Source organism: Loxodonta africana, chromosome 18 (assembly GCF_030014295.1).
Source record: "Loxodonta africana isolate mLoxAfr1 chromosome 18, mLoxAfr1.hap2, whole genome shotgun sequence".
Lineage (NCBI taxonomy): Eukaryota > Metazoa > Chordata > Mammalia > Proboscidea > Elephantidae > Loxodonta > Loxodonta africana.
In genome coordinates, this window is record NC_087359.1 from 51940530 (window position 1) to 51965656 (window position 25127).

At 42.7% G+C, this 25127-nt stretch overlaps 2 protein-coding genes across 15 annotated transcripts in view; one reads left to right on the forward strand and one right to left on the reverse strand.

Moving 5' to 3' along the window:
- Positions 1–1698: 1698 nt before the first annotated feature.
- Positions 1699–17739, forward strand: DUSP14 (dual specificity phosphatase 14). 2 transcript variants are annotated; one of them, XM_010594254.3, is made up of 3 exons: positions 1699–1781; positions 15094–15186; positions 16301–17739. In XM_010594254.3, exon 3 carries the CDS (start codon positions 16394–16396, stop codon positions 16988–16990), a length of 597 nt encoding a protein of 198 aa, XP_010592556.1. In that variant the 5' UTR covers positions 1699–1781; positions 15094–15186; positions 16301–16393; the 3' UTR covers positions 16991–17739. The 2 variants fall into 2 exon arrangements, with proteins under 2 accessions (XP_010592556.1, XP_023409262.1); XM_023553494.2 differs by having other exon boundaries at positions 1716–1781; positions 15091–15186.
- Positions 17740–21633: 3894 nt separating this feature from the next.
- SYNRG (synergin gamma) overlaps positions 21634–25127 on the reverse strand; it is a 72941-nt gene continuing 69447 nt past the window's right edge. For 9 of the 13 annotated variants that reach the window (XM_023553492.2, XM_023553488.2, XM_023553487.2 and 6 more), the window contains 3 exons: positions 23404–23514; positions 23009–23044; positions 21634–21964 (listed from right to left, as the gene is read on the reverse strand). In XM_023553492.2, coding sequence (XP_023409260.2) covers positions 21833–21964; positions 23009–23044; positions 23404–23514 — 279 coding nt within the window. In that variant the 3' untranslated portion in view covers positions 21634–21832. Of the gene's footprint in view, positions 21965–22952; positions 23045–23403; positions 23515–24406; positions 24557–25127 lie in introns of those variants that run through there. The other 4 variants (XM_023553493.2, XM_010594251.3, XR_002786835.2 and 1 more) reach the window with 3 other exon arrangements.

A 25127-nucleotide genomic window follows, 5' to 3' on the forward strand; every position in this document is an offset into this window, starting at 1 on the left:
GTTTTAGCCCACCTCCCTCCTCTTTTCTGATGAGAATATGATTCTTCATGCTAAGCTTCCTCCTATAATCCATGAAAATACCCAGTTCTTGTTACTTAATAGAGCTTGTTCTGGCAACCTCCCTTCTGTAGAGCAAACAGGCTTGAATCCCAAGAGGGATGCTGAGTCATTGAACTGACTGAAGGAAGGACTGTGGGGGGAGAAGCAGAAATGAAAGCGGCATACATTGTTTCTATAAGAGATTTTGGTATTTTGGTATTGGCATGTCAAAAATAAGTCACTAGATAAATTGGTGGTGGGACAATTGAGTGCTGGGAAGGTGCCTTTCTCAGGCAAGACTTGAAACCCTAGTGCTTTACCCTAAATTGAATTCTGTTTTGTTCTCTCATAGATTAATTTTGCTTAATTTTAAAGCTTTGATTCTTTTTATGGAGGCAAAAATGAAGAAATCTCTCTAGTCTAGGCCTTTTAAGCTCCCCTAAGATTTTTTTTTTTATCACTAAAAGGCCTTTGATATTATATTTTTGTCTGGGAAGCAGACAAAACTTTTAGATAAATCCTGTCGTCTCGGGATGACTGAGTCAGGTTGGCCAATGAAGACCAAGAAGAGCTGGGGGGAAAAAAAAAGCCTTAAAGCTTTTGGTTCAAGATGCAGTGAGATGTAAACCCAGTGGCTGTTTTTACTTCCCCCAGCAAGCCCTCCCCTCAAAGCTATGACTACTCCTTTGACTGTTCACCAGTTTTGATGCCAATGATTTACAAATGTGAGGAGGTGGGTCTGGTGAGTAAAGGACCGGGCACCGACTCAGGATTCTTAGGTGTCTGACTCACTGCAGAGCCTCAAGGAAGTCATTTATACATGCCTTGTCTCCCCGTCACCTGCCAGAGGCAGAAGGGAGGGGAGCGTTGTGCTAAAAACGTCCTTTTGTACATCTACTTATGTCACAGATGGGCAAACCTAAAAAAAAAAAAAGACCCCTAGGGTGACACAGGCAAATAACCCCTCAAGGAATGCATGTGTCCAGCCTGGGCTCGGTTGACTCTACAGCTCTATTTCGGAGGCATGGGCTGTGGATCTGGTGTTTTGAGACTCAGAAGAGCACCTGTGATGGTGGTGGTTTGGTGGTCTTTGGGCAGCAGCAGATGGCCATAATCTGTATCTACGTTTGAGTCTCGGACGATACAGCTTTCCAGTTACTAAGAAACTGCCCATCCACAAACCAAGCAAAAATACATCCCGGAGTTGCCAGGAGACCTGTTTTCCCTGACTCCCCTGTTGATTACACGATGCGGGCGGGGTGAGAGGCGGCTGATTAGTCACTAACTGCAGTCTTAACACTTTTTATATTTGTATCGTTTTCTTGCCTTTAGTTCTCTCACAACCAGAAAGTAGTACCCTAGGACACCATCCCTGCAGCAATAGACGAGGAGACCACCGGGGACCAGGCTGCCTGCGGGGGAGCGAGCGCCGCGGGAGCTCGCCGCGCGCCGGGGCCGCGTCCGCACGGCGACCGAGGCCGCTGCGCGCACGCGCGCCACCCGCTGCCCCGCGCGTCCCCCGCGGGCTCCCCCCGCGCGGCGCGCCTCTCCCGCCACGCCCCGCCGCGGCCGCCCCGAGCGCCCCCCGACGGTGGAGGGCGGTGAGGCGCAGGGAGCGTGCGCATGGCCCGCCCCGGGCGCGGGCGGAGGGGATGAGGAGGGGCGCGCGCGGCAGGCAGCCCGCAGAAGCCGGGAGCCGCGCAGGAGGACGCAGCCCCAGCCGCGAGCCCAACAGCCGGCCGGTACGGGGCCCGCAGGCCGGGGTGAGGGGCGGACCGGGCGGGACCTCGCGCCGACAGGGCCCCCGGGCGCTGGCGTGATCGGAAGGCCGGGGCCCCGCGCGACCCTCGTCTCCGGGAAACTTCGCGCCGGCGCCCCCACCTGCTCCTCAGCGATTCTCGCATCCTCTGGGCGCCGGGGCAACGGGGGCGGGAGGTGGGAGAGGCCCGGGGCCCCCTCCTCAGCGCTCGGCCCCCACCCTGCTGCTCCCTCCCTGTGCCAACGCGCTCGTCCCGGTGCCCGGTGTTCAGAGCTCCTTCGCGAGCATCCTGGGCTACTCCTCTCCTCTCCTCTCCTGCTTCGTGACCCGCCGGCGCTGCGCCCCGCCATGGCCTCTGCCTTCACCTCCTCACCCCTCGGGCTGCAGCCGCCCGCTCCGAGCCGCCCGAGCCGACGGCGCCTTTTTGCGTCTTCCAAGATTTCGGTTGTGTTATCTTCGGAAGCAACTTGACTTTCAGCGATGCCAAGTATTCAACTTGCGTGTTTCTCGGCGGTGGGAGATTAGTGTGCACAGTCCTAGCATACGTCTTTTGATTTCTCCTAAGTGCCTTTGGTTGAAAGCGAAGTTGCGTTGTTTGTACGTGTGTGAGAGAGGAGTCGGGTGCTGTAACTGGCGTAAGTGCGTTGTATAACTATGTTATTTAGGGGGATGTTGCCAATGGCACCAGCCATAGTGTGGTAATTGGGCATCCCAGAGGCTAGGGAAGGAGGAGTGGCTTACAAATGCAGTTTTTCTGTGTAGGAAAAATTTTTAATAAAGCACCTTGTACTTCTTACCCAGCAAGACCTGAAGGCATTTTCCATGTTTTAACTCGTTAGCTGTTCGTTAGTTTTATACGAAAAGTAGGTGGAGAGCAGTCTTGTCCTGGTTTACACATGTTAAAACGGAGGCAGAGAGCTAGTTCCTGATTCTTTACTGAGCTTAAAGGAATATGGACCAAGAGATTTTACCTAGAAGTGCCTGGAATTCCTAGTCCATGAGGCCACTCAGAAGTATGATGGAAAATGTTGAAATTTCCTCCCTGAGACTGTACAGATCAATTAAAAGTCAGGTGGGGGCCACTGAGTTGCTTAGCAGCTCCATGCTTGGAACTCAGCTCTGCCACAAAGTTAAGTGGCACTGGACAAGTCACAACTTCTCCATGCTATTTGCTGCTCTTTAAAATGAAGGGAACAAAGATTCAGCATTCTTTGCAAAGTTGTGCAAGGTTGTCTGGAAGTCCCACTTCCTTGAGTGAATTCTCTGGCCCCCTTTAGAAGTGTGGGGAATGAGGCGCCCCTAGATGAATAACCTTATCTGCCAGACACACCTGAGAATTCACATCAGGGACAAGCTGGGGTGGAGACCCCGACCTGGGCAGAGAGGAGCGCTTTGCCAGGCACGCAGAGGTAGGAAGGAGCCCTGCACGAGGCAGCTTGACACATGGGCCCTGTTCCTGCCTCCAGCTCTGACTCATCTTCTGACGCTTGGGGGAGGAGAGGTAGTTGCTTGATATTTTTGTCTTTCTCCTATAAAACGGGAGACAGTTTTCCTCCTTCCAAGTCTTTTGAACGCCGGTGTCTGTGCTGAGTTTTCGTCTGACATCTTGTACATTGGTTGACTGCAGGTATGGATTCTTTGATACTCTTTAATAGAATGACATAAATGTATGTTCATATGGTGAAAAACCAGCCAGGTTTATAAGTCCAGGAAACCCATTTGACTCAGCTGTAGCATTTTTAAAAGATGGGCTAAAAGAAGGGATCTCTGCTTGATGGATTCTTTTGGCATTTGTGATTTTAAGGCAAGGTGCATTAAAAATGCTTTTCCCAGTTTCACAAGAAATGCATTAACTCTTCTCTGTTTAAGAAACTTACAGTAAGATTACTGATACGATTAAAGCCTTCTTTTGAGCATCTTTCCCAGAAGCGGTAGCCATATCTATCTTTATCAGTTTGTGTATATCCTTTTAGACTTTTTAAAGGTAATTTTTAAACTGAAATTATTTTAAAACTGATTGGCTCTGTTCATAGATATTCTGCTTATTTCCTGAACAGGTAACATGTTTTTTAAGTACAACTGGTTGTAAAGTTTTATTAACCCTGATAGTATGGTATTTATTAACCCTCATCACATAGTGCTTCCCAGGGGTGTGGGCAAACGACCCCTTTTTAAACAGCTTTTGAATCATTAAAGCAGTTGAATCATTAAAATCCTAGGCTTTATTCTCAGTTGCAAATGAAAACTTACCTGTTTAAAAAAAAAAAAATCTAGGACTACTAGTGTATTCATCCTTTCTTTGCTTATAAGAAGTCATACAAGGGAGTGGAAGGCAGGGAGAGTTGCTAAAGCAACGGCTGCCTGGGTATAAACTTACAGAGCTTACATTTAAGGTGGTAGCTTTAGTTATTTATGAAAGCTTCACTGGGAGGAAGACAAAGAAAGTGTTAATGTGGGCACAGTAATTTCAGAAAGGGTAAGCTAGAACAAAATTTGTATCAGGAGTTTATGGATTTATTTATTGAACACTTATTGAGGACTTTTACCATGAGAAGGGTACCATGCTGAACACTGGGATAGAAAGCATATAAGGTCCCTGATCTCGCGAAGCTGAGGGGCTAATAGTGACTTACAGAGAGGAAGTGTTCTTTCTCCGGATTGGCCAGACTTGTAATGGTTCTAAATTCCTGGAAATCATCATTGTATTTATTTAACCTTTTTTTATTGTGAATTATAACACACAGGAAAGGGTAGAAAGCATAAATGGAGAATTTAATGAATCATTTTGAAGCAAACACGTGTATAACCATCTTATAGGTCAAGAAATTGCCTCCCCTCTTTTTCAATGACAACCTGTCCCCCACCCAAGAGGTAACCTAGCCAGGTAACTAGCTTGACTTTTATAGGAATCATTTTCTTTACATTTTTAATCCCTTAAATATAAATGTCTAGATAATATAGTTTTGTTTTGCCAGGTTTTTTTTTTTTACCATTATGCAAATAGATCAATAATGGGTATTCTTTTGAGTCCTACTTTTTTCTTTGATCAACATCATATAGATAAAAATTTTTAGGTTTAAATTCTTGCAGCATTATGTTTTTTAAGATTTATCCATCTTGCTGCCTGCAACTGTAGTTAGTTCATTTTTGTGTGAACATACCACAAATTATCCGTCTACTGTTGATGGACATTTGGGTTGTGTCTGGCTTGGGGCAGTTAGGAATAGGGCTGGATCATAGATATAGGTATCTTCAGCTTTACTGGCTAATGCCAATTTTCCAAAGAGATTGTTCCAATTTACATTCTCCAGTGGTGTCAGCCTTGAATTTATAATCCACTGTATTTGTTGTCTAACCACAGCATGCTTGGATATTTCTTGAGTACATGAATAAAATAAATATCACCTGGGTGGTCTGGTCCATGGTGCTTCAGTATATTTATATTATGTTTAATCATCTGGTTTAGACCAACATACTACTGCCCAAATGCCAGAGATGGTTTTTCCCTAGTATTTGTTTGCATACTACCCAAGAGAATCCTTCCATTGATCTTTGTATAACAGGAAAGTTTACGTATGCAAAATGAAGTATTAAAGATAAAAGTATGTATTATCTGTGTTTTAAAGGTCTTGAGTTAATCTTACTGTTGGGCAACCTGAGTGCCTTAACATGGTGACTTGTGTTCTTGAACGCTTGCCTTGTGCCCAGTCCCCAGTGTGCAGGCCAACATTGCTGGCTGGAGTGAGTGTGATGTGGGCAGGCTCCCAGGCCAGTCCTTGTTAAATTAAATTACCCTGGGAGGTTGGGTACTCACGTGTTTACACACATGTGCTTCTTCCCCAAGAGGCACTGAGCACAGGCCAAGGGTCACACTTCCTAGGCAATTCCAAAGCAACCATAGCATCTCTGTGATGGAAATGACAGTTTTACAGTTTTTAAAATGAGTTTGAGCTTTTCTCCACATCTTCCTTTGTTTGTGACAGTAGAGAGTTTAGAGTTTGTTTTGATACCGAGAATTCCTGCTTTTTGAGCAAACATTTGCCAGGTTAACTTTGAATTGCCTGTGTGCTGTTTTGCTAGCTGGATTTACAGCTGGGGTGTGTGTATGTGTTTGTGAGAGAGAGAGATCAGGACAGGTATTAAACTCAGGTATTTGTTAAGTACTTATTATGTGCTAACAGTGTTTCTGTCCTTTGAGAAGAACAGTCTACAATTCTGTAGGCTTACAAAATGCCCCCAGCGGGATCATTTTCCTTAGATGAAGGAGTGATGGAGGAATAGAAGCCCGAAGAATGTGTTTGCAACTTGCTCTCTTTTCAGTCTCTATTTATATAAATCATGAATATTTTTGTGCTTGTCTACTAAAGCTTGTTTTCAGGTTTCAATAATAAGTTTACAAAAGTACTTATATAAGTTAGAAGTTAAGAAAAGACACCCATAGAAGGGGATAGAGAGTCATGTCAGAACCTCCTAACCTTAGTGATGGGGGAGAAATCCTGTTTGTGTTCTTTGATATCCCCTTGGCCTTCCTGCAGGCAGTATTTCAAGGAGGAGCTCCAATTCTGACCTCTCACAGGACCAGGCGGTGGGAACCCATGTGAGGAGACTGGGTACCAGGGTCATGGCAGGCTACTATGTGTGGCCCACAGCCCACCCAGCTTACCTCCACACTTCCCATTCTCTTACACTCTCAGAGAGTGACCATCTACTCCACTTGGTCAGCCTTTCCACTCCCTCTGCCATCTTGAAGTCTAGGTGGACAAAAAGTTTCTTTTAAAATTCATATGCAACTACTGGGTTTATTTCTGTCTTTGTCCCAGAATAGTTCGAGCAACAATGGCTTATGGCAGTTATTTTTTGACTCCTCAAGTCTTTGACTTTGTGGGTACACATGGGGAAACTCTTTAGAGAGAACAGGCTGCTTCTGCTGACTAGTAAACAAACATTAACATAGCAGAGAGAGCCTGTGGAGCACCAGACTTCCTTGCCTGGAGTAGAGAGACCATGAGGTGAAACTCACAAACTTGCTTATAAACCATTCTTAGCTCACAGGCTGTACAAAAGCAGGTGGTGGACTGGATACAGCCCCTAGCCAGAGTTTGCTGACCCCTGATTTAAGCAGGAGTGGAGAGTTCAGAAGCCATTGCATTCTCTTCTTCTGTGTGAATAGTAAGTTAGGGCTATTTTAACAATTAAGATGACACTATTATTTCAGGAAACAAAAAGTCAAGGGAATAATTTTAGTCTTTTGACTCCTGGTTAGCAAAAAACATGATTCTTTACTTTGTTACAGGAGGGTTTAGAAACACCCAGTTACCCTCAAAATGCCTGAGGTAGGACTGCTGTCTCTCAGAATGGGAGGGAAAGATTCCCTCCATCCAACTAAAGCAGGAGACTTTCCTGGTTATCTCAGCCTGCTCAGAAACTCTAGTGGATAATTATAGATGCCTTTGATTGATAATGAAAAATGGGAAATTAACCTCTAATTTATAAATGAAGTTAATTTGATATAAAACCCTGAAAAACATGGAATTTGGCCAGGGGTGTGATAAAGAAGTCCTTGTTGGGAAAAAGTCGAGGCTCACTGCTCAAGTTTGAAGGATTTGGATGTGTCTAGTGAGCCATCAAAGGATGAGATGATCAAAGGGTGATCAGGTCTTCACTATTCAATTCTTGTCCTGTGAACTTTATTCTAATTTATAAGTTCTTTTTTTGGCCTTCCTTAAAGTGATAATGAACTTTTAAGAACTGAGATCTTATGAAAAAACCTGTGTTTTCTGAGATTTCATGGCCTTGCTTCTCAGTGCGGTAGTAACTTTGACAATTTTGAGTCAGACTCCTACCTGTCTGGGTTTTATTGCTGAGGTGTGATTTTTTTTTTTTTTAAGTACTTTGCCTCTAGGTAGTCTGACCTATATAAATCCAATCAAAGTTTACCACGTAACCATGCATCTATGATTCATATTTAATTTTTACTACTCCTTGAAGATTATTTATATAGGCTATTGCACAAATTGGTTTCTAGTTATTACCAAACAAGTTTAAATGGCATGGAATTTGGCAAGCATTTTCTTGGTTCAGGTTTATTAGATATTTCCATACCCAAAAACCATCTCATACCATTTAGCAGTTTAAGATTTTTAAAGATTAATATCTGGACTATAGGTAGGGCACAATGAGAAAGACTTTATGTTCCTTAATTGCCTTCTTTTTGTACATTCTGGTGGTCTTTAGATTGTTTGATCTGTCATGGTCAGATTGTATGACTAATCAACAAACAGACAACTCAGGGGAGGGAGGGTTCTGGTCTCACTGGGGTTACTAATTTCATGTGTAGTCTGGGAAAGCCTCTGTTTGCTTCTGTTTCTTATCTGGGCTCTATGACCCTGATCTGTGTGTGACAGGCTGAGCGTGCTCGCGGGGCCTACAAAGCACGGGCGCACAAGTTTGCTTCAGCAAGTCCATTGGGATAGAATGAGGAGATTAATGAGTGGTGCTTCTCACACTTCAGTATGGATACGGATCACCTGGGATCTTGTTAAACTGAAGATCTGATTCCTTAGGTCTGATGCAGGGTGTGATAGTCTACATTTTAACAAGCTCCAGATGGTGTCAATGCTGCTGGACCTTGGACAACACTTTTTGAGTAGTGATGGGCTATGGAGAAGCGTTTGTGTTCTCCATTTGAAATCTAAAAAATGAAGCTCTTGAAAGGAAAATGGCAGCATGTTTTAAATGGATTGGAGGGAAAGCATGATAGTATAATCTGTGAGACACCTCTCCCTAAGGAACAACTCAGTTTTTAGCAGCACTGACTACAGTCATGCACAGCATCACATCTGTCCGTTCAGGCAACATCCGTCTGGCCACATATATGTCCATGGTCCCATAAGGTTATAATAGAAAAAATAAAAAAAGTAGAGTCCAGGAATCCCTTTTGGTCAATGGTACGTAGCAGACATGCATTCATTATTGTGAACTATTGTATGTATTTAACTCAAATTTTTAATATAATAGGCTTTATGGCAGTCTGTTCTTTTTACAAGTTGGATGTTCCTAAGCTGAGGATTGCTTGTATGTGATATAGTGTTTGCACAGCATCCAAATCATATAACATCCTGTTTCACAAAAACTTATTGTGGGTGTTAAGTGACACATGAATACTCTACTTTGCCTTGATCCTGTGCCTTCCCTGCATTGCTGTGGCACCTATTCTTGAATTTGATTCACTAAATGCTATCTTTTGTTATGCAACTGCTTCTATGTGTATCTTGTCTCAACTCTATAAAATGGTAAAATCTTAGCACAGGGTTGTGTCCTGTGTTACATTTATATCCCTGTTCCAGTTACTATTGCTGCATAACACACAACCCCTAAACTCAGTGGTGTGAAATTACCATTTTTATTGTGCTTACAGATTCTGTGGGTCAGGAATTTGGAGCTGGCATCTGGGGCCTCAGCTGAATCAAAACCCCGGGGGTAGCTTGAAGGCTGGGAGTGGAATCATCTTGAAGTGTCTTCACTGACATAGCCAGTGGCTGATGCTAGCGGTCAGTTGGAGCCTCAGTTGGGCAGTTGGCTGGAACACCTACATGGAGCCGCTCCATGCGGTTACTCCATTAAGCTAACTGGGCTTCCTCACAGCATGGTAGCTGTGTTCCAAGAGTTAGTGTCCTAAGAGAACAAGTGTGTGACACTTTTATAATCTAGATTCTGTACTCTCTAGGTTGAGGCAGTCACAAAGATTTTTCCAGGTTCAAGGGGAGGGGTCATAGACCTTACCATTTGATGGGAGTATTGTCGAGGTTACATTGTAAGATGAACATGTAGGATGGGAGATACTGTGGCCATCTTTGGAAAACACATTGGGTCACAGCCCCCAACAAAGCTTAGCACAGTGTTGAACACATGGCATGACTCAGTAAATATTGTTGTATGAATGAATGATAAGTAATTTAGGTGCTGATGGGGGTGGGGATAAAACTGAAATATCCATTCCAGGTGTGTACCAATTATCCCATGAAACCCAGATAAATTCCCTTTACCTCTTATGGTTACTGATAGTCTCTTCTCCCTACTGTATGCGTTTTATTTACACCATGGAGAATCTATGACTTTATAATATGGAACTAAACTTCTAAAATTCTGTGCATCTTATGTCACTATTTGGCATGTTTTGTTTCTCTGCATTCAGCAAGTGGTCTGCTCAGCTCCTTCTCTGGGCTGTGGCATAATCCACATCTAACAGCTGGCTAGTGTCTAACAATGATTGGTGCTTTTCTAGACTCACGAAGTGCTGTGTTAATGGGCTGCTTATCCAAGTGAGGACATCAAAGTGGTCATCCTGGTCACCACTACACAGGCAGTTTGCTCTACAGCTGCGCGTCACAGGGAAAATGACTGTTGCTGAATCAGAATGGTGATTTGTACGTCATCCCTGGACCCTTAACATACCAGTTAATTTATATGGTGGGAAAGCAAAAACAACCCCCCCCCCCGCCACATGTAAGATACTGAGGTGTTTTTGGCAAGTTGCTAAAGCATTCCAGATGACTGAGAACAATTTGCAAATTCAGTATCTTTTACTTCATTTTACCTTAATATGACTATAACTCAGTATTTAATTATGTGAATCTTACTCTTAATGTTCTTTCAGAAAGTTATTTTTCCTCAATGAAGTATTGCCCCACTGTGATTTTATTTTTATTTGCTAGAGGTATTTTAAGTTTTTCCCCAATGAAACATGCATCTGATTTAATAATGAAAATTAATGACAAAAGTGGTATCTGTTTACGGCAGTTTATGCTGAAATGTTTTTTTTTTTTTTAAAGCGTAATTTCAAGCTTTTTAAAGAGAACTAGATAGACATTTACTTTAACGGAAGGGGAAAATGTGGCAATGTAGGCTTTTCAGGTATTAAAAAACAACATTGTAGGCCCCCAGTATGTCCTGTGACCCTCTGAAATTCTCAAAGCTAAAAATATTTCAGTCAGATCATTTTACACAGTCATCCCTAGCACCATTGTGGCCATTTCTGCTTATTCAACATGAGGAGGGGAAACAGTAGATAGAATTTCAGTTCTTTAACTGCTGATTCTAGTGGTTGTTTGTCATGATTAAAAAACAAAGGAAAAGTAGCCCCCATGGCACTAGGATGGTTGCCCCGAACAGGCAGCAACTCCAGGCAGCTGTCGGAGTCCTGCTCGCTGCTTCCGGTACGGAGATGTAGCCTTTGTTGATATGGACGCCAGTGCTAACCACAAAGCTGCACCGGTCCCAGGGGCTCTCCTATGCAGGGAGCAATCAGTGGTTGTTATTACCTTATGCATTATTGAGATTACAGGCCCACTGGGCAGACAACTAATTCTGCATTTTGTTTAGCACTTAGGGTTTTGATGCTTATTATTAAAAGAGACCAACATCATCTCTGACGCAACATTCCCTATAACTTAGAAAATAACTCTCTGGGGTTGACATAGGGCAGCTTCTTTTTTCTGTCTTTTACTCATCTTACCACCATCTCCCTGGCTAGGAAAGCCCTTCAAAAATGTAAATGTAGCTGCCAGAGGAATTTGGGAGGGCTTAGTTGAACACCATGGACAGCGACATGGACATTCCTCAGCGTTCTTCCTGGCCACCCTTGTTCCAGTGACCAGTGTGCCACGTAGGAGTGGGGTTTTCAGAGAGAATGTGCAATCCTGACCCCTTCCGTGGGGGGTCATCTGTTACTGTCCTAACAGGTCTCCTTTCTCTGTTGCGCAGCACACATTTACTAAGTTGAGTCTGACACACCAGTGATGTTTTCTTTTATTCTTCATGATCAAGCTGTGCTAATCTTAGAAATGGGCCACACTAGGGCTTCTTGTACTAACCTGGCACTAGTCCTGCTTAGGTCCCTCAACCATCAGGAGTGTGATTTTTGTACCGAATGGTTATATTAGTCTGTGGCATTATTTCCCTCTTCTGGGCAGTCTGGAAACTGGAGCAGCTGGCTTAGCCCATCTGGGCCCAGTGTATTCTGAAAGTAGCATTTAAACGAGTTCTTCTTAGGCTGTTCCAAGAACCTTTTTGTGCACTGAAGGTGCTGGCTGGTGGTGGTGGAGTGCTGTAAGGCAGACAGTGAGAACACAGCCATCTAGCCCCACAGGGAAGCAGTGTGCAGTCTTGAGCCAGAAGTCGGGACACCTGGGATCTTTTCCTTGTTCCTTGTCTTCTCCACATTGCAGTCATGTCACCTTTTGTGAATCTTGTCTTTTTTCAATCTGTAAAAGGGGTCAGGAGTGTTTGTCAGAGGAGCACCTGCAGTATCTGTGCCCTCTGAGTGCTCTCTGGCAGAAGTTGTTTTTCTAAAAGTTGGGATGAGCTCTGGCATTTTAAGCAGGTTTGTTGGCACGAGACTGACTAGCAGCAGCAGGGACAGAGCATCGTGTCTGTCTAACTTGGATTCTGCCCCGAGGACTCACAATCTGTTTGCTTTTCCCTGCAGCACCAAGTACCTGTCACTGCTCAAGGGATGAGAGTTGATAGAATAAGCTAGGCTTTCAGCCCACCCATTACATGCCCTTGGTCTTTGATGAAGGCCTTTCTGCTAAAAAGGCCAGTAAGCCTGGGGCACCCTTGCCTCAGAAGGGCGAGTGGCTTCCCAAGCTGAATGCTTATCTGGGAGGCCACAAGGTGGAGTCCCTCCTAATTAGACAATAACTGGATAACCTAGTTGGAAATTGGATTAGCATCTTCCTGATTTTCCACATTGAGGAGGGACTCATCACTGCTGTTTGAAGGCCTAGTTTTGTGTGTTCATTACCACAGTGACCTTGCTTTGTAAACTATTAGGGTTCTGCCAGGGAAAGACTTGGAAGTGGCAGAAGATGGTGCTGCTGCAGGCAAAGATTTTCTCTCCTAAAAGTTTCTGCCCCTGTTTACATTTTACACCAAAAACAAAAAAATCCCAATGTCTTACTCATCTAGTGCTGCTATAACAAATAACACAAATGGATGGCTTTAAAAAGAGTTTATTCTCTCACAGTCTAGTAGAATTCAATTCCAAATTTAGGGCATCAGCTCCAGGGGAAAGTTTTCTCTCTCTTTTGGCTCTGGAGGAAGGTCCTTTTCATCAATCTTCCCCTGGACTAGGAGCTTCTCCACACAGGAACCCTGGGTTCAAAGGATTTGCTCTGCTGCTTTCTCCTTGGTATGAGGTCCTCCACTGTCTGCTCGCTTTCCTTTCATGTCTTGTAAGATAAAAAGTGGTGCAGGCCACACCCCAGCGAAACTCCCTTTACATTGGATCAAAATGTGACCTTAGTAAGGGTGTTACAATCCCAGCCTGATCCTTTTTAACGTAAAGTTACAATCACAAAATGGAGGATGACCACACAATACTGGGAATCATGGCCTAACCAAGTTGACACATATTTTGGGGGGATAACAATTCAATCCATGACACCCAGCAACAACCAAACTACACGTACACACATACACCACATTTCCTTTTGTGACTACTTCCTCATTCCTCTTCATGATGAGATGTAACCTGTATACTCCTCTGTGTACCCCTGCATTACTTATTAGTCATTTGATGTGGGTCTCCAAAGAGAGGTCAACCTTGGGGGAGACAGCTGGCTTAAGACAAGGCCAGTTGTGGGGAGGGACCTGTGACCCATCAGGCACCACCAGCACTCCCAGCAGCTGCGGAATGAGTGCCTCAGTCCTAAAGAGGAGAATCCACAGCCTCCATCTCTGCAGGGATTGGCAAAATGTATTTACGACTATCAGCATCTCCTTCACCTGAGAGATGCAAATTCTTCAGCCTGTACTCTGGAACAACTCAATCAGAAACTCTGGGTGGGGCCCAGCAATATGTGCTTTAACAAGCCCTCCAGGTGATTCTGATGCATGCTCAAGTTTGAGAACCACTGAATTATAATGATATAACTATTTTTAAAGATTAAAAAAAAAAAACCTATTTAAAATGTTAAACATACACCTATCATATGACCCAGTCCTTCCTCTCCTTGGTATTTAACCAAGAGAACTAAAGGCATATGTCCACACAAAGACCTTTATAGCCACTTTACCTGTAATAGCCTAAAACTAGAAACAACCAATATCCATCAGCAGGTGAATGGATAAACAAATCATGGTATATTTTATTTACACAATGGAATACTGCTCAGCAGTAAAAAGGAATGAACTACTGATATACCCACTAACAGGTGAATCTCAAAATAATTATGCTGAGTGAAAGAAACTACCCTCCCCCCAAAAAGATATAATTTCATTTGTATATTAAAGTCTAGAAAATGCAAACTCATTTATAGTGAAAGGTCAGTGGTTGTTTCGGAATGTGGATGGGGGTGAAGGATAGATGCACTTATAAAGGGGCATTAGGAAACTTTTGAGGGCGATATATTTATTACTTTGAGATCATGGTTTCTAGAGTGTCTACTTATGTCAAAACTCATCAAGTTGTACAACCGATCAAGTTGTACGTCAATTTGCATGTCGATTATACCTCAACAGAGCCGTAAAAAATAAAAATTTAAGTGCGATGATTACCTGGGAAAGGTCAGGGGGCCAGTAGAAGAGGAACACTAGCTTCTTAAATGTTGTTCATGGGGACTCATCATTATTACATAAATGAATGAAATAAGAGGGCCATACATGGAAAACAAAGGAAATTTCCAGTTGCTCTCCAGAGCACTGGGGACACCTATAGTTGGCATTCATGGCTCATGTTTACACCACTGCTTTTTGTGAAGCGTCCTCTTGCCTCATCTAGATGATGTCCTGCCCACACCCTAGCACCTGACTTAGACTTTTTTCTTGGTACCCGCTGTCCTCTGTGGGGTGTTGTAGTCACATGGCTGATGATCCTCCCTTCGTCTTGTCTGGCGGTTCTACGCACTGTGTTAACTAAGGGTATACGGAAGAAGACTCTACCTTCAGTTTTGCATCTTGCAGGCAAAACTGCATTCTTACAGAGTTCTGCAGTCCTCACATTTCATTGATGTGTTTTGGTCTCTGAGCCTTCTTTCAAAAATGTGTCTTTGCTACTGCCAAAACTGTACTTCCAACATTTGTCTCACTATAGTTATATGTCATTAACAGAAAGCTGAGAATCAGCTTGACATTATTACTGGAGTATTCTTTAAATGCACATCTTGAAAGATTTAGCATGCCTTCTACTTCCAAGATTTATTCCAGTCAAACCCAATTATTAGTAAAAAAAAAAAAAAACCAGGAGGAATTCTTTTAAACTTTGGTCATATTCCTGCATCCTTGTCTTCCAGCAGGTCTGATTTGTATCCACTATAACCAGCACTGCTCACTGAGAATTTTCTGGATCGATCCAAGGGCTCCAGAGTACACTGGAACTTCCTCAGCAAGTGAGTATTCCCTGTACCACCTCTCTTGAAGCTGAGCATGTTTTCATTTGACTGAAATCCCATGGGGCTCCTTAACTTACCCAGGGTGGAGAAGCCCACATCCCCGTGGGCACAGACTGTAACGCATTGTGATTTTGCAGTGAGAGGAACTGATGTGTCTGAAATCTCACAAACCAAAAATTTCCCTTTCTGTTACTTATAGACATACTGTATAATAGTGAATGTCTTTTATAGACACTGTATTAGTGAGAAAATATTCAGATATTAAATAATTCCAACATACAGCATCTGATGCCAGTGGGAGTCATCCTGGCCCTTAGAATTGGTAGAGGGAGGTGGAGCTCAGCCACACGCAGGGTCAGGTCAGCTGCAAATGCTCATTAACTTACAGGAATGCATTGTTGAGACCAGGGCCTTCAAATTGCCTGGGATTATTTCCATGGAAATGCCACAGCACAAGTTACCTAAGCTAATTGGATTTCTAAAGTGTTCAGACGTCACAGATATGATAGGGAAGTAGCTATTTTAAAACAATAAAGGGCTACAGTGATCATACGTCCTGGCTTTCTGGAGTTGATCCAATTCAGTATCTTTTTAGTTCATAAAGGCAGTTCATTAAATACATTATCTAGTGCAATATTATTTTTGTACCATTGTACAAAATTTTTTTAAAAAGGCTATCATAGAATATATGGAAGTGGGCAAGGAAGGTATGAAAGAACATGGCTGTAGGGAGGATCAGCATTTCTGATTTCTTCTTACTCATCAGGCAACACCTTCAACAAGAGCAGGAGTCTGCAAGATTGTTGTTCAGGAACCAAACAGTTCAACATGTTTTCTCCTTTTCCTAAAATAGGATGACTATTTCCACATAGAGCTTTTTTTTTTATAGTCAGTAGAGAGTTAAGTTTTACATTGATTTTACATATTGGAGTCTTAGGGTATTCTTCCTGGTAATCAACAGGAAATGATTTGTCTACATTCTTGAAAGAACGTACACTATTGTAGAAAATAACTATTTCTAATCCTTTCACCTTCCCATTCCACAGACACGGCAGAAAGCTGTGATGAATCAATAGCATTTAAAGTACTGACAGATATCTGTATTTTGCAGGAAGAAGACTGTAATTTCGGATTCCTTGGCGGAAGGAAAAAAACCCACTCTGGTCTTGCTGCCAACGATGCAAGTGTGATTACCGGCGTCTTCATGAGCTCCAGAGGTCACAGCACACTACCACGGACTCTCATGGCCCCTCGGATGATTTCCGAGGGAGACATAGGAGGCATTGCTCAAATCACCTCCTCTCTCTTCCTGGGCAGAGGCAGTGTGGCTTCCAACCGGCACCTCCTCCAGGCTCGTGGGATCACCTGCATCGTTAATGCTACCATAGAGATCCCCAATTTCAACTGGCCCCAATTTGAATATGTTAAAGTGCCTCTGGCTGACATGCCCCATGCCCCCATTGGACTGTACTTTGACACAGTGGCTGACAAGATCCACAGCGTGAGCAGGAAGCACGGGGCCACCTTGGTGCATTGTGCTGCAGGGGTGAGCCGCTCAGCTACTCTCTGCATCGCTTACCTGATGAAATACCACAATGTGTGCCTACTGGAGGCGTACAACTGGGTGAAAGCCCGGAGGCCTGTCATCAGGCCTAACGTGGGCTTCTGGAGGCAGCTGATAGACTATGAGCGCCAGCTCTTTGGGAAGTCAACAGTTAAAATGGTACAGACGCCTTATGGCATAGTTCCAGACGTTTATGAGAAAGAGTCCCGACACCTGATGCCTTACTGGGGAATTTAATGCCACCAAAGCCTGCATCAGCAGCCCCCTGAGCAGTACCAGCATCTGCTATACACCGTCTGCTCCCCTCTTCACCTTTCTTTTCAAATGGTTGACTTTTGCTTCTCCCTGGAGTGTTTTTTACACTGGGTGTTCAAATTTATTTTAAGAAGTAGAAGGGAGGGGAGGGACATAAGGGAATGCATACATTGCTAGTAACATTTTTAAAACTTAACATTTTGGATAGTGTTTATGAAAATCTTTAACTGGCTTTTAATCATTTTTAACGATTTGAACAGTTTATAAGCTGTCAGGTTCTGCTCTGTTCTGAATCCCACCCAGGCCTTTTGGCACCACTGCAGGTGCTAGGGGAGCTCAGTGCAAAAAACATCACTTTGGGCCCCAGTTAACCCTTTAGAGACAAGCTTTGCTTAAGGCTGCCGACCAAACAGATGCTTAGGGAAGACTGATACCAGCTTCAGTCTCTACTGGATTGGTAGCCCTACTCTCTCCTTTTCCCTCTATTAGTGACTCTGTAAGTTAAAATAAGTAAACCTTTGTCATTTAGCTGTTAAGTAACCATAATGAAATCTGCTGCAAAGACCCTCTTGGAATCAATGTGTCCCAGGATTATATTAGCATTATTTTTAATAAATATATCTGCTTAGCATATTAGCATTTTTACTAATTAGAATTAATTTCAGGGTGTGTGTGTGTTGATGGAAGAAAGACACTCTCCAATAATTGTGGTAAATTACGGCTCTCTGACAAATTACGGATGCTAGTTAGAGAAGATCACCCAGCTGAATCATGTCAACGACAGTGGAGCTCTTTTCCTTTCTACCCTCCTGGGAAACCACTGGGAGTTTACCAGGTCACCTCTTACTTTTAGATAGGGGGAGCCACTGTGAAATCTGCCCATACGGTAGAACCACTGCCACAGCACTGCTTTATTTTACTTCATTTGCCAGGTAGGTTGTATCCATGGAATAATTTTCTAGTTTTTTGGTCCTTTATGTCAAGAAGCCATAACTGTAATGCCAGTACCTGCATATAAATTATATCCCAGAGTTTACCTAGTTGCTGGCAATGTTTTTCCATCTATAGTCTCCCTTTTTCTTGTTTTACACCATTTGCTCACGTTTATAAACCTGCAGAATTATTGCCTAAATAGGAAGATCTGAAGTTACTAATAGTTCTTAATAATCAGCACATGATCAGAACCAATCCAGGAAGCTTCTTTTAGTATGCACACATACTTCAAGTCTGGCACCGCAAGTGGTTTGCAATTGGCTGCTAACCCAAAGGCAGGCGATTTGAACCCACCCAAAGACAGATGTTCCTGGTAATTAAGGGGATTTTCCTGTAGCAGTCCTAGTAAACATCACTATTCGGATGTTACTGAGAGTGTTCTTAGCACTTGGGAAGCCTTCTACCTTTCTAGTCTAAGTGCATAGGCCCCTGTTCATCCTCGTCATTTGCATCTATGACCCAGCAGGGAAAAGACTGAGAGAAAGTCTAGGAGCTGTGACATTCTACATTTGTTTTTCACTGTCAGTGAAGTTTAGCAAGTGGTTATTTCAGAACAAACAAAATATTTTACAGGCCAAGCGTTATAATGTCTAAACATGTCAATTACGGAAACTATTTATTAAAATATAAACCAAAGAAAAAAGCCACTTTCTTTTAAAATACAGGAATAACTTTCACACCACACAACACAAAAGACAACCCATTTTCATGGCATTCCTTGGTTAATACAGCCATGGCTACAAAATAATGAGATGTCACTTACACATGAATACTTTTTTTAAAAAGTCACAGGATAATCACATCAAAATATAAATAATGGAATCAAGTACACTTTTATTATAATGGTGTTTTGATAGAAAAGTATTTGTAAAGTGGCATTTTCACCAGAAAGATGCTTTAGTTAAGCTTCATTTCCTGGGCTTGGCCTTGTTAAGGAGGGGACTTGCCATATTGCTATTTGATATATACTTTTCTAAAGAAATACTAAGTAACTTTAGGAAAAACCACTGAAGCCAAACACATTTCACCCTTCATTCCAATCTTTGCTGGAATGGCTGACAACAGGCTATAATATACCATCCTGGATAGCATGTCTTTGAAAATGTCAAAGTGTTTATTAGCTGGTCACAAAGGAAGGCGTATGACCCAAAAGGTGATGATAGGGGGATTTTTGTAGTGGTCCCCAGTGCAGAGCAAGTATCTCAAATTTGCTATAACATAAAGGCCCTAGAATTTTTTTTAAACGTAAACAGAAATTAGAAAGCATCCTTCAGTAGAAAACAAAAAAATACATCTACACAAAATAATTTAAAAGATACAATCCATACGGAATGCTAACTAGTAGCTATGGGAAAAATAAAGCATGGATAATACCCTATACCCCATACCTCTTCTATCTCAAACATGTTCAGACAAAAATTAAATTACACACTGAGCCATAAAATTTTAAAAGGCAAAATAAAGTACCAAAAAAGAAAACTGCTTTTAATCGCCACTCAGGCAATGGGGTGAAGCTGCCTAACACAATACACAGTATGGTAATAAGTAACCTTGGTTACTGTTTCCAAGGACACTGGGCTCTTGGCTAACAAGAGCTGAGGTGAAGCTAAACGCAACACTGAATCATTTTAATGAACGGATATAAATAAAATCAGCACAATAGTATTCCGCACTCTCCCAGTACTTATGGGTGGTATCTCATAAAACACTTCCCCTATTAAACAGATATTAAAAGTAGTGAATACTTTTCATAGCAAAGGCTTTTTGTTGATGTCTGCTGAATGTTCTCGCACCTTCCAAGTGACTAAGCCTATCATACAAGTCAGCAGAAATTATACTTAGGAATTTTATTTGAGACATTCTGAACAGACCTAGGAATGGAAATCAAGCTGGTTAACAGGTGAACATATATTTTGAAAATGTCACTGATACCGCCCATTGTCAGAGAATTGCAGTCCATAAAGCATTTGCAAATAAATGTCTCAGCAATGTGAATTCTGTCCAACTGTGAGACATCGTGGTGGGAGAGCCTGTTATCATGACTCCATTATGGGATTTTTAAGACCAATTAGAAACCTGCTCGAAGTCTAGTGCCACGTGAAACACTGGTGCTGCTCTGGATGACACGGAGCACAGAGGCCCCCAGGAGAGCCTGCTGGAAACCTGTCTGCCTCTGTTGACACTAACACCCCACTAACCCTGCAGAGGGCAAAGGCTTTAACGTGACAATTCTGAGACAGCTGTCTCAGTCATTAATACCTGGCAATGGTGTCATCTGCAGCAAATAAGAAGAGATTTATGTCATCAGTGCTTCTCTGTGCATTCTGGCACACAACAAGGCAAAGCAAGAGCCTCACCAAGAACCATTTAATGAAACTGTTCTACACCTCTCTTGGAGAAGATGGATGAAAAAGTGTAAGAGGGAAGAAAGGCGTACTCCCTCATGTTTTGTCCTACAAGATGGAAAAATTAGTTAATTATGTGAAAGCAGCAATTATATGGACAGAACCACCTTTTTCAGCTCACAAATACAAACTAAGTCTAAGGCAGAAAGCCCAAGTCACACAAAGTGAAGCATACGAGATTCAAAATCTCTCTATAAAGTACATAATTGACAGTTCAGAGAAATGTTTTCCTAACATCGGTATGTTCTTCCAATACAGTCCTTAACTTGTTGGCTTAGAAAAATTTTTTTTATTTTATGCATTCAGTTTTAACAGTAAAGAAACTTCCCTAATTCAGAGAGCATGAGCCTTTTCTTCCTAAAATTCAGTGCTGCTTCTATGTACCTTTACCATAAATACACGTCTTACCATTCTCCTCACTAGGCCAGGAACTCCACCTTCTAACCCTGAATTAACCTGCAGGTTTCTCATGGATACTGCAAAGACAAGCAGCATTGGTCTCTATCTAGTCATCTTTGGAGATGTAGAGAGAAACCACTGCAAAGATATTTCTGTCAGTTGCCTTTCCAAATCTTGTCTGAAAAAAAACACCATGTTAAGTCCGTGTGTGATGTAAAACAGAAGGTTTTCAGTGAGGGCTTCTAAAGGGAAAGATACCGATCCTGATAAACAAGGACTTGGGCCTCTGTAAAATAAACTTTCTTATCCACTGCAAAGCTCCCAGGTATGTTTTAGGGAAAAGTTTTCTTGAGTTGACCATTTTAGAAATGAAGGAAAGTACAGAATTGGTTCAGTTGTGAGAGTAAAGCTGAGAAACCTGCCCGCACCCACCTGCCATCGTCCAATGGAGAGGAGAATTTTTCTATAAAAAGGTAAAAGCATGAGTTTAATCACATTTCTCCCTTTTTATTCATGTCAGGTATTAACAAACTACATGCAGATAAATGCATTCTACTTCACAGGACAGTAAGTGTTCTAGATATAAATAAGCACTGGCTTGAAGCAGTTTTGCCAATTCCAGTCCTACAATCATAACTTATTTTTCTTCGAATATCAATTCTTCACAGTTTCAATATTGCAGCAGCAATTGTTCCTTAGATAAAGAAAATTGTGGTCCATATTTTAAAACATGAGAACTTGAGATAAATTAGCAAACTTCTGGTGCCACATGCATTTTGGACAGGGCAATTTTATCTCAAATTCCAGAGACTGGCGGTGGAATCTAGGGGACAAAGTGCCTGCAGGAATGGCTGGAACCTCCACAGATTTTTTTTTTTTTTCCTCCTACCTTTTGGGGAATTCTTCATATAGATTTATAAAGATGAACTTTGCAATACTTGCATTCTGTTAATTGGTCCCTGTCACCCCCTGGGGTGTGATGGAAAAACAAACAAAAAAACTGGCTGGTGCTTCACAGAGGAGCTTTTCAGAGCAAATCAGGCAGGATAAGACCAGGAGGTTTTGGTTCAACACAGTTGATCCAGAAGTTGGCACAGCTGGCATGATACTGGTGCCCTCCATATGCCAGCTTGAAATTGTCTGTTTCTGAGTTGAATGCCTGCCAGAAATAAACAGAGACATGGGGCAAGTCAGATTTCTGCACCAAAGTGCTGATCGGCAACCAACACGTTCCCCTCTCCAGAGTCTGAGGCCAAAATGGCACACACACAGAAGCTGAGCAGGTGGCTATAGGAATTCAAGTGAGAAAGTTTTTTGCTGCTAATAAATCTTTACCATTAAGCCTAGTTTCAGCAAAAGAAGGTTAAATCTTTCATAGAAAAAGTAGATGGAAGCTATGGGGGAGGGGGTTTCATGACATTGGGAACTAAAATAGCCAAGGGCTGCCGGTCATTTTATCCCTCATTCTGCTGAAGGAAGCCCTTCCCTAAGGAATTATAACATGTAATCCCTTAAACGTCTTTTATGCATTCAAATTTCTGTGGCCGACTACAGTCCTATCCTCAAAGAAAAAATGTAAGAGAATTAGAAAGCAACAGACAAAAACTCTTAGGGTCTAATACCAGTGGGAGCTGTTAACTTGTCTGACACAATTAAAAAGTTCAAAAGATACGGGGTTTGTAAAAAATAAAAGAACATTAAACACATAAGAATTAGCTCCAGATGAATAATGCTTACAGGTAAGCTACAGTGAGCCAGGGACGAGTGGCCCAGAACTCAGCCACTTCCTGGGGTTAGTTTTCTAAAAGCACTACAAATAAATAAAACAAAACTCTACAACCTAAACAATTTGTTTTTTGTCTGCTAATGGCCAAATCCTGAAGTAGTCTAGCTCTTTGATCACATTCTGTGTGCCACTATACAACTTCAGCCTTCCAGAAGTTGCTCATTCCGTTACCCTGCTCCTTGTAGAGAAAAATAACCGCAACACCAGAAGCCAGTTGTGAGATACAAACATGCAAACATGACGGAAGTGGATCCACACAGACATGTTAGTTGATTAAATCAAACATTATGGGAACAAAAATGACTCAGTAAAGGATTCATGATTGGAACGGTTCAGACGGCAGCGGAATCATCCGACTTGCCTTCCACACTCAAAGTTAAGATGGAGACGCTAAGATAATGTGTAACCGGTTCATACTTTTTTAGGATGTTCTTCTGCAGGCTTCTCTTCTTTCTGAAATAACGTTGAAACCGTAAGTCAACAAAATCCCCAGAACAGAGCCTCTTGCCTCCAAACAAATACTTACAGGTTGAACCTTTTCTCTCTACCAGCCCCACTGTGCACAGCGTACTGCAGGTACAATGCAAATAGCATGCTCATTAGAAAGGGCAGATCAGCACAGCTTGCCTATACACCTACCCCAATGCCCTTTTGAAAGAACTATCTTTTTCTATGGTCAGCTCACCTCTGGGCTTTATAAAATCCCACCTCTGGTCACAGACCTTGCAGGGAAGTGAGCTAGACAAGGTTATCTCCTAGGTCATTTTAGAGCAGCACTTTGCCGCCTGCCTGGCGCAAGCAGGTTGACTTACCCGGCTCCTGGAGTCCACATTTAAGAGGCACACCCCACAAGCAAGTTCCTGAGCATTTTTAATCCCAGGGCGGAGCATACAGGAGGAAAAATCCAGTGAATTTTCATCTGGCTGTGAGGATGACAAGACAAATGGGTAAGAACCCAGCAATTCCAGACACTGTTTGCTTCACCCCCTAGTGATCAGACCCCAGTGGGTCCAGCGGCAAATTAAGGACATTTTCTAGAATCGCCAATACAATCATTTAATTTCTCAAACACTTAAGTTCTAGTGCTGGAGATGCAGGCTTGAGCAAGAAATGGTCCCTGTCTTCTGAGAACTCACAGTCTAGGGTGGGAGCTGCGTGGGTATCAGGCAATAGAGGGCCACAAGAGCCATACTAAGGGTCAGTACAGGGTGCCAGAGCACAAAGAATGGGCACTTACCCCAACCGAGGGGGAAGAAGCCTAAAGTTAGAGAATGCATCCTAGAATTTAGGAATGTCTTGGCTGAATTCTGATGTAACTCAGGTAAAGGGACGGAGTAGGAAGAGATAGGGGAGACTGTAATATTCTGTGTAAAACAAGCAGCCCAGATAAAGATCTCTAAACAAGACCAGGTGTGGGAAGAAATCTAGCAGGTGAGAGCCAAGCGTACGAGGGAGGAGGTAAAAGATGAGGCTGGAGTGTGGATGGCTCTGAAAGGAATACAAGGGGTTGAGACTATCCTGGGAAGCCATGAAGGGTTCTAATTGGAGCATGACAGAATCAGGTTTGTATTAGGGACAGATCCCTCTGGTTGCAGCATAGGCAAAAACTGGGGGTGGCAATCCTCATGGCATGGGCCTTGTAGAAGGGTATTATAGTGATCCCGGAGAGAGAGACTGCGGGTGAGAGCTAAGGTAACAACAGTGGAGAATGGAGAAACGAACACATGCAAGAGATGTTAAGGCAGCAGGATCAAAGGGCTGGATGACCTGTGTGATGTGCTAGGGCAGCTGAGAGGATTCCCCATAAGGTGGTACCTGAGAGGAGGACCAGGTTGGGGATGGAGTGAGGCTGAGGAGATGAGTTCAGTTTGGTCCAACTGGGACAGCTAAGTTCAGCTGTTGTGTACATGGGTGGTTGGATATGTAGGCCTAGTGCTCAAGGGCAAGAGATGTGGACGTCCTCAGCTAGAGACAGGGAACAAAAACAATAGCTAATAAGTCAAGCACTTACTTGTGCTAAGCGCTCTGCTAAGTATTTTACGTGCATTATCTAATTTATTCCTCACAACAAACCCATGAAATATGGAGAGTGTTACACCATGATTTAAAGGGCAGGTACCAATCTTGGAAAACTCAGTTGCTTAAAAGTTGAATACACATCTACTCTATGAGCCTGCAGCTCCACTCCTAGAGTTTATCTAACAGAAACAAAAACATATGTCCACAAAAAGTCTTGTACAAAAAATGTTCATAGCAGCTCTATTCATGTTAGCCCAAACTGGAAACAGCGCAGGTGTCCATCAACAGGAAAATGGATACACAAACCATGGTATAGTTATACAGTGAAATGTTATTCAGCAATAAGAAGGACTGAACTAATGACACATACAATAACACAGATGTATTTAAAGCGCATTATGCTGAGTAAAAGAAGCCAGACACAAGAATACATAATACCATATAATTTCATTTATAGAAAGTTCTAGCACAGGCAAATCTATAATAATGGAAATCGTATCAGTGATGGCTTTGGGGT

Coding starts and splice junctions, on each gene's coding strand:
- DUSP14 (XM_010594254.3), top strand. CDS start 16,394: ATGAGCTCCAGAGGTCACAGCACACTACCACGGACTCTCATGGCCCCT.